General features: G+C 40.6%; 1 protein-coding gene across 2 annotated transcripts; it reads right to left on the reverse strand.

The window, feature by feature from the left end:
- Positions 1 to 4,586: 4,586 nt before the first annotated feature.
- Positions 4,587 to 8,662, reverse strand: SFR2 (Glycosyl hydrolase superfamily protein). 2 transcript variants are annotated; one of them, XM_079055694.1, is made up of 10 exons: positions 8,351 to 8,662; positions 7,391 to 7,709; positions 7,168 to 7,306; positions 6,840 to 7,006; positions 6,534 to 6,755; positions 6,271 to 6,439; positions 5,882 to 6,115; positions 5,625 to 5,783; positions 5,230 to 5,359; positions 4,587 to 4,925 (listed from the first exon to the last, which is right to left on the reverse strand). In XM_079055694.1, exons 1-10 carry the CDS (start codon positions 8,538 to 8,540, stop codon positions 4,732 to 4,734), a joined length of 1,923 nt encoding a protein of 640 aa, XP_078911820.1. In that variant the 5' UTR covers positions 8,541 to 8,662; the 3' UTR covers positions 4,587 to 4,731. The 2 variants fall into 2 exon arrangements, with proteins under 2 accessions (XP_078911820.1, XP_078911821.1); XM_079055695.1 differs by having other exon boundaries at positions 5,625 to 5,774; positions 8,351 to 8,661.
- Between the last annotated feature and the right edge of the window lie 229 nt (positions 8,663 to 8,891).

Consider the following 8,891-nt stretch of genomic DNA (forward strand, 5'->3'; position numbering starts at 1 on the left):
TACCACGTTGGCCTTACCGGGATGGTAGCGAATTTCGCACTCGTAGTCACTGAGTAGCTCGACCCATCGTCGCTGTCTCATGTTTAACTCCTTCTGATTAAGGATGTGCTGCAGGCTCTTATGGTCGGTGAAGATAGTGCACTTGGTTCCGTAAAGATAATGTCTCCAGATCTTTAACGCAAAGATCACTGCTCCCAACTCTAAATCGTGAGTTGTGTAATTGACTTCATGTGTCTTTAACTGTCTTGAGGCATAGGCGATGACCTTTTCTCTTTGCATGAGAACACATCCTAGGCCCTGATTGGATGCATCACAGTAGACCACGAAGTCTTCTGTCCCTTCGGGCAGGGACAGGATAGGTACGCTGCATAGGGCCTGCTTCAGTGTTTGAAACGCAATGTCTTGCTTGGCTCCCCAACTAAAGGTTACCCCTTTTTGCGTCAGGGTAGTTAAAGGCTTAGCGATTCTGGAGAAGTTCTGGATGAACCTGCGATAATAGCCCGCGAGACCCAAGAATTGCCGGATTTCTGTGGGTGTCTTTGGTGCAGACCAGTTCTCAATCGCCTTGATTTTGGAAGGGTCCACGTGTATTCCTTCCTTGCTAATCACGTAACCAAGGAAATTCACCTTCCTAATCCAGAATTTGCACTTCGAAAACTTCGCGTACAACTTTTCTGTCCTTAACTTTTCCAACACCTGCCTTAAGTGCTGTTTATGGTCGTCCTCACTTCGTGAATAGACAAGTATGTCATCAATGAACACAATCACAAACTTGTCTAAGAAAGGACGGCACACCCGATTCATCAAGTCCATGAATGCTGCCGGTGCGTTAGTCAGACCAAAGGGCATCACTACAAACTCGTAGTGTCCATAGCGAGTTCGGAATGCTGTTTTAGGCACATCATTCTCATGAACTCGCAATTGATGGTACCCTGATCTTAGATCGATCTTTGAGAAATAACTGGCTCCCTGAAGTTGGTCGAAAAGATCGTCGATTCTGGGTAAGGGATATCGGTTCTTGATGGTCAGCTTATTCAGCTCTCGGTAGTCAATGCACATCCGAAAGGATCCATCTTATGAATCCTTTGCTAATCCGATTCCCCAGGGTGAGGAACTCGGCCTTATGAATCCTTTGCTAATCAGCTCATTGAGCTGACTGGATAATTCTTGCATTTCCGCTGGCGCTAAACGGTATGGAGATTTAGCTACAGGAGTAGCTCCGGGGATCAAGTCGATACGAAACTCGACTTGACGCTTAGGAGGGATTCCTGGGAGATCTTCAGGGAATACATCAGGAAAGTTACAGACTTCGGGGATGTTCTCGAGGTCTTTAACTTTTCGCGTTTCGTCGACAACATGAGCTAGAAATGCATGACACTCCTTCCGCAGATACTTCTGAGCTTTGAGGCATGAAATGATATGGAGGTTCGAGCTAAGCTTATCACCGTAAATCGTAAGGGTTTCGCCAGAGGAAAGATTGAGACGGATAGCTTTCTCGAAGCAAAGAATATCAGCATGATTGGAGCTTAACCAATCCATACCGACAATGACGTCGAAGCTCTTGATGGACACTGGCATAAGGTCGATGGGAAAAGAATAATTGTCTAGGGTGAGAGTGCAGCCTATGAATATATCGTTAGTGCTCTCCTTCTTTCCGTTAGCCATCTTGACGGTAAATGTTTCGGTTAGAGGTTGGGATTTACACTTGATTAGATGTTTGAATGAATGACTAACAAAACTCCTCTCCGCACCAGAATCGAAGAGAATGCATGCATAAGAGTTGTCAAGGAGGAACGTACCCGAAACAACGGTAGGATCAGCAACTGCTTCATTCTGACCCATAGCCAAAATTCTCCCTGTATTGCCACCAGTTGTTGCCTTGGGGCAGTTTCTCCTGTAGTGCCCAACCTCTCCACATCCATAATAAGTCTGACCAGCGCCCGCTCCCGGAGCCTGGTTGGTTGGTTGAGCTGGTGTCTTGCAGTATCGAAGTGTGTGTCCCTTCTTCCCACAGTTGTTGCAGATCAACTCACGGCAGGGCCCGTGATGATGGAAGTTGCATTTGTTGCACAGAGGTAGTTTCCCAGCATAACCACCGTTAGGGGATTGGGTGGTTGGAACAGCAGTAGGAGTAGCAGCAGGAGCAGCGACAGCATGAACTGCCACTATTTGTTGTTTCTTGGAGGGCTCCTATGAAGACTGATCCTTTCGCTTGTTGCCAGACTTCTTCTTCTTCCCACCGCTATCCTTTTGGGGTTCAGAGACATCTGTCACCTCATCCAGGTCGATTCCATGATCGATCAGAGTCTGTGCCAGATCCTTGGCGCTTTCAAATGTAGTCGGCCTAGCAGCCAAGACATTTCCTTTGGTGGGTTGCGTCAGTCCCCAGATGTACCTCTCGATTTTCTTGCTTTCCGGGGTGACCATTCCCGGACAGAGAAGCGCCAGATCACAGAATCTAGCAGTGTAGGTAGCGATGTCGGAACCCTTCATCTTCAAGTTCCAGAGTTCGTGTTCCAACTTTTGCACTTCGCCCCTCGGGCAGTACTCAGCTAGCATGAGCTCCTTCAGCCTTTCCCAACCCATGACATTAGCCACTGGCAGGGTTAGGGTTTTGACGCGACCATTCCACCAGGTCAAGGCTCTGTTGGTGAAGGTGCAGGCGGCAAACTTCACCTTGCTTGCTTCAGAACAGACGCAAATTTCGAAGATGGATTCGATCTTATCGAACCATCGGGTCAGGGCGATGACACCTCCATTTCCATCGAAGGACTTGGGTTTCGCAGTCATGAAGTCCTTGTAGGAACACTCTTTCTGATGTCCCTGACTTCCATCTTGTCTCTGGGGGTCGGTTCCACCTCCAGCTCCACCAGCATTCACTTGTGCCATTGCTGTAGTCACGCCGACGGTAACTGCTGCCTGGAACATGACAGGGTCGAACTGAGGAGGTGGTGGTGGAGTGTCGTTGTTCATTCGGTTGGGCCTTGGTCGAGGAGGCATCTTGTTCTAGAAACAATCAGGAATAAGAGGATGGTAAGTCCTCGAGATATATATAAAAGAACAAAATATATCTCATCCTGATAATGGAAGTATTCTACCGAGCGATGATCATAGAAAGGTTACTAACACATGTAAGTTATCGCTTAGGGAAGGAAAAGTAGCAATACTTAGAGTGAATCTGTATACTGAGTTTGGTTCTAGCGAAAATACTCCTATAGTATTTTATGAGAGATGATTTTGGTAAGTTTTAGGCCTGCTGTAGCACCACAGTCACTCCCAAACACATGTTGGTCATGTCTCGACTGAATATAGTTGATCAGGCTATATTCACCCTAGACATGATTACATAACTGCCCAGGTTTAACCGCAACGTTCCAGCATCCGTAATACTTTTGTTCAGTTCTACTAGCGACACGAATCCTGTTATGTATGCATGCTCGTATACTTTTATAAAAATACTTTATATTTTGAAAGTATACTTTTTGAGTAGAGCTCTTAGGCCCCTTAGTGTTTATAGTTGTATACCACGTAAGGTTTGGTATACTAGTTCGCTATAAACATGGGCTCTGATACCAATCTGTCACACCCCGAAACCGTTGGCGGAAACATTCCGGGGCGGAGGACATCATGTATAGCATCACAACCAATGAATAATAGCAATCATAGCAACACAACCATTAGAGTGAATATTTGAATAAAAATGTTTACATCGGTTTGAAACTCAGCCTGAAATACATCCAATAGTTTTTCAAAATAAAAGCTTAAAAACTCTAAATGCTTTGGTTCTTCAAAAATCCAGCAAGTACCTGTCTACTGATTTCCTGAGAATACAAGCAGTTTGAAAAATATCAGCATAGCTGGATTCTCAGGAAATCAGTAGACAGGTACTTGCTGGATTTTCGAAGAACCAAAGCATTTAGAGTTTTTAAGCTTTTATTTTGAAAAACTATTGGATGTATTTCAGGCTGAGTTTCAAACCGATGTAAACATTTTTATTCAAATATTCACTGTAATGGTTGTGTTGCTATGATTGCTGTTATTCATTGGTTGTGATGCTATACATGATGTCCTCCGCCCCAGAATGTTTCCGCCAACGGTTTCGGGGTGTGACAAGACATTAGCGGACATCGTGACTAAAATCACATGACTCAAGATATTATATTTGTGTAGAAGAGAGCCATAGAGGGTTGTGATGTGTAAATTAGTTTCCTATATATGATTCTTTATAATCCCTTGTTATAAAGGTATACAATCATAATTATCTCATATACCATTTGACTTGAACACACATTAAATATTAAACATTTTTAACAAAATTTACATTCAATTTTCGACTATAATCATATTTCTATATCCAAATTTCTAGCTCCTTTACTAGACTAGAATTTAATTAAACACTATTATAAGATTCTTGATTTTTTTTTTTTGGATTTTGCAAAACTTGACATTTTTCCACGACCCCAACCATAGGTCTGGCCAAGTTCCTCCAACAATTGTTAGCATCTAATGGAACAGTTGTCTAACATTTTCGTCATTAATTTCATTATATTTGATTTTGCAAAATCCGGTAATTTTCATTCTATTCATAAACGATCAAGGGTAGATGTAGTATTCTACTATTCTCCAATTAGTTTTTACAGGATTGGAAATAAGAAAATTCATTTACGACAGTGAATTCATTGTTTGAAAATCTCGTCGTATATACATCAAAAGAAATAGAGGAAAATGCGGCTAAGCTGGCTGAAAAAGAAGTTGTTCGTACTCAATCTCTTCATCTTCTTCAGTTTTCTTTCTTCTGAAGGAGATAAGTCGAGCGATGAATCTTGCAAAACGGCTTAATGGGTCTTGTAGTCCTTCCATCTCATAGTGTCCAAAACGCCAATCACGTTCAATAAATGGTCGAAATAGTGGTTCATCAAGTCCTCCTGTATTGTATTTGTATGCAACATACATTTGATTATTAAACCCAATCAGATACCAAAAAGTTCCTATTTTAATTTTTAAGTCTAAGATAAGTACACAAAATTGATAAGAAAATTTTTAAACTCTTTTGTACTGTGTTTTCACATGTATATTCGACTTAGAGATTAGACAGATGTTAGTAGTGGGATAAAAATTGCAAATTTTTGTTTTTATCATATTGATGGCCCACTCTAATGCACATCAAACACAGTACAACACTGTGATGTCATGTCTTTATGGAAGTAACAAATAGAGGGCCCCACTTACCAGCATACATGAACCCATGTTTATTTACAGCACGGTAAAATGGTCTTGTTTTCTTCTCCCGAGCTGCTTTTTGAAGTTCGTACCATGCTTTATCCCGGTCTTGCCATGTAATCTTACCTGAAGTCGCCACCTGCTTTCACCAAAAACCACAAATTAGCCATCAATATGATAAAAACCAACAACTCAAAACAAAAAGACATTAACGCCCCTTTGTTATTCATGAGTCATGACATGACAGAACTGGATTTGACATGTATTGGATTGAGACTAGGGTTGATGTCAATAGGACAAAAGTTGCAATTTTTTGTCCCACCGAAAAAGGTGGAACATGGATTCGTTCTTAGTCTATTTGTCTGTTAAAAAGACGAAAATGCCCTCCTTATATAGTTTCTTGCCTTGGAGAACAAATGGTATGAAGGACGTGGGATCCGTGCAAGATCATTGAACCGATCGACCGCCACTAGCCCAAACTTGGGACCATAACCGTCAGCCCATTCCCAGTTGTCTGAAGTGGTCCAGAACAAATATCCCAGCACTCGAACACCCTGTGCATACTTACCATCAACTATCTTAATGTTGTATAAAGTAAACATATGAATGGAAGTATATTTTGCTATTTCTTGCATTTAATAAACAGATTTGAGAGAAGTACCATCATCATTGCTCCATAAACTGCAAGTAAGTGTTCTAGAATATAAGGTCTGCGTATCAAATCGGTCTCATCAGATACACCATTTTCAGTGATAATAAATGGAATTTTGAGATGTTTGTATCTTTCATGGTAATGCAATAGAACGCGAAATAAGCCATCTGGATACACTCCACGTCCAGATTCACTGTATTCATCCGACTCAACTAGTTTTAATGCAGTTCCAGATACCGCTTCCTGATAAAATAAAATAGAAACATTATACGTTGGATAAATTGATCAAAAAAAAGTGAAACATTATTGTCACATCCATTTTACCAAATGAGTAAACAAAGTAGAAATGAAATAGAGCATGTATAGCCAATTTTTTTTAATAAAAACATCAAGATTACCTGACCATAGTAATTTATTCCTATAAAGTCGAGCTTTTCAGATATATCATCCAAAAATGGGAAGAGGCTCATAGAATTAGCTATTGAAACAGCAGCAACATCGAAGAGGCCATATGGACGCATGAAAGAGACATGATGTGCAACTCCCACAATTGGGTTTAACAATACACTGCAATCAATAAGATGAAATACGAGCTGATGCTTAATAGTTAATACATTACATATGGCTAAATGAAAGTCATTGTTTAAATTTGAAGGGATACCTTTGTTCATGGATATAGTGATAGGCCTGAGAGTGAGCAACAGCAATCCAATGCATGGATTGATAGAAAACACCGGTTGGTAAAGCAGAAGTAGCAGCCTCCAACATATCAGGATGACCACCAGGCCAAGCACCAGCACAGTAAGTCAAAAGACAGAACACATGAGGCTCATTAAATGTCACCCAATAGTCAACAAGTTCAAACACACAGTCAACAACCACTCTGCAACACATTTAAAACACTACCATCTTATTGTTACCTAATACTTTCAAACTAAAATATGCTGTAATCAACAGAAGAACTAACCTAGTAAAGTCCATAAAATATTCTACTGTTTTCTCCGACTTCCATCCTCCCAAATCACTCGCCCATGGTGGCAGGGAGTGGTGGAACAAAGTCAACATAACCTTCATACCATAAGATTGCACTCTGCTGATGATCCATCTGTATCTTTCGAGTGCTGCATAATTAATCTTATACAGACCAATTCAGTTCCAGGAAGAAAAAAAAAAAACAAGATTGAAAAATGCAAAAAGTTAAGTGACCTCCCATGTCTTTGTGGCAACAATCATCTTTTATTTGAAAGCATGATGTTATAATAGAACAAAATGAATTAACTGATTACACTGCTTACTGATTCTTTAAGTCCATTAACTGGCTCTTTTGGCATGATTCGTGTCCAATCTATTCCCATTCGATAGACCTTAACACCAGTATCCTTAGCCAACTTTAATTCTGTATCAGGATCAGACCAAAACCGTAGCCTTTCCTCCCTGAAAAGATCAAATCATATGCTCTTATAACTTAGCTGCTTATAAAAAGGAAGCTCATTGACACAAGTGGTTTTTAAGTCTTACGGGTTTGGAACATTGTGCCATGCAGCTACATTATGTTGTTCTTCTTCACTGGTGGATTCTTCATCTTCAATATACTTCACGAGCCCTCTAAGTTTTGCTTCCATGGCTATCTTGAGAGACTTCTTCCTCTTTAAAGGTCCTGCAGCTTGCTGAGATCCACCATCACCAGTTGCAGAGGCCATTGCTGTATTTGTATCTGTTGTAGGGTCTTGTTTGTTGACAACCTCATCTTGTGCAAACTGAAGCCAAGCATCATTGAGTCCATCTTCAACATGAGCTGGTGCTGTTGCCAGTCCGAAAAAGAAACTCTCCTCCTCTTCTACACAGAGTTATTACTCAACAAATTAAGGCCAATACCACAAAACTCAAACAACAATGGAAACCAGTAAATAGGCATTAGAAGCTCCAAGTTCTAGCATGATGGAATCCAAGTTCTATTCATTTGTACTATCTTTCATATGAGAGGACACCATTAAAATGGGAATTGGGGGGCACAAGCACGTTAAATGAGCAAATGAAAATGAATTTAATGGGACGTTTGAGTGTTTAGTTTGATTGTTGTGAATCCGTTTTGAGTGTTTGAGTAATAGCGACTATAATTCTGATTGTTTGATGTCAGATACCAACACATATTATTTTTGAAGTCACAAAATTACTATTAGAGCAAGCATCCAAAAAAACCCCTTAAAATCAACTATTCAGATGATTCAAGAGTTTAAACTGAAAGGTGAAGGCTATCTGCGTCGATGCATAATCAAGTTAGGATGCGTCAAAATTGAAGAGAAGCTTAAAAAATCGAATGCATCAAGTCTCCGACTTAATTTTCTATGCACCGTAATCTAGTCCTCTTTTCCCGCTTATATCAGAAAAATGCTCAACAGACGGTTGGAACAATCATATCACACTTTCGATGGTTAATATATGAAATGAAGTTTCAGGAAGAGCGGAAATATTATTTACCTTCGTCTGAGTCGGAGCAATTGACGTTGAAGATGGCGAGAGTGTCGGAGGTTTCATCGATAGGAGAGTCAAACGGAGCGAGATTTCTCTTCCGGTAACGGGAGAAGGAGACGGCGTTGGCGGCTACGGTGATAGTTACTAACACTCCGGCGAGCTTCGTTGCCGTCACCAAGAGAGGTATGGGCGCCATTAACCTGGATGATTGTCCAAGAGAGAAGATACGTGACACGTGGACATATGTTATCTCCGTAAATGGCTAAATGCTCACGAGTCACGACTCCATTCGATCAAAGTCACAAGGATAGAGATAGACTCATTAAAATGATGTCGTATAAAGCTGGAGTTGAAGATTACGTTTTTATTGTTTAAAACTTAAAAAGATTCTCTATAGAATTCACAATATTTTGTATAAACTTTTGCAAAATGTATTGAGTTAGTCATTTACAACATTCGGTATGGGTACACAAATCGCCGTTATTGTCTATGTGGCACCCTCATAACATGGTCATAAGACCATGAACACTATTTTCTCATTGGTGTT

Source organism: Lactuca virosa, chromosome 6 (genome assembly GCF_052849685.1).
Source record: "Lactuca virosa cultivar CGN04683 chromosome 6, Lactuca_virosa_CGN04683_v6, whole genome shotgun sequence".
Lineage (NCBI taxonomy): Eukaryota > Viridiplantae > Streptophyta > Magnoliopsida > Asterales > Asteraceae > Lactuca > Lactuca virosa.

Coding starts and splice junctions, on each gene's coding strand:
- SFR2 (XM_079055694.1), bottom strand. CDS start 8,540: ATGGCGCCCATACCTCTCTTGGTGACGGCAACGAAGCTCGCCGGAGTG. Junction 6,756..6,839: donor TATTTTATGGACTTTACTAG/GTTAGTTCTTCT, acceptor AATGTGTTGCAG/AGTGGTTGTTGACTGTGTGT. Junction 6,440..6,533: donor CACTATATCCATGAACAAAG/GTATCCCTTCAA, acceptor TATTGATTGCAG/TGTATTGTTAAACCCAATTG.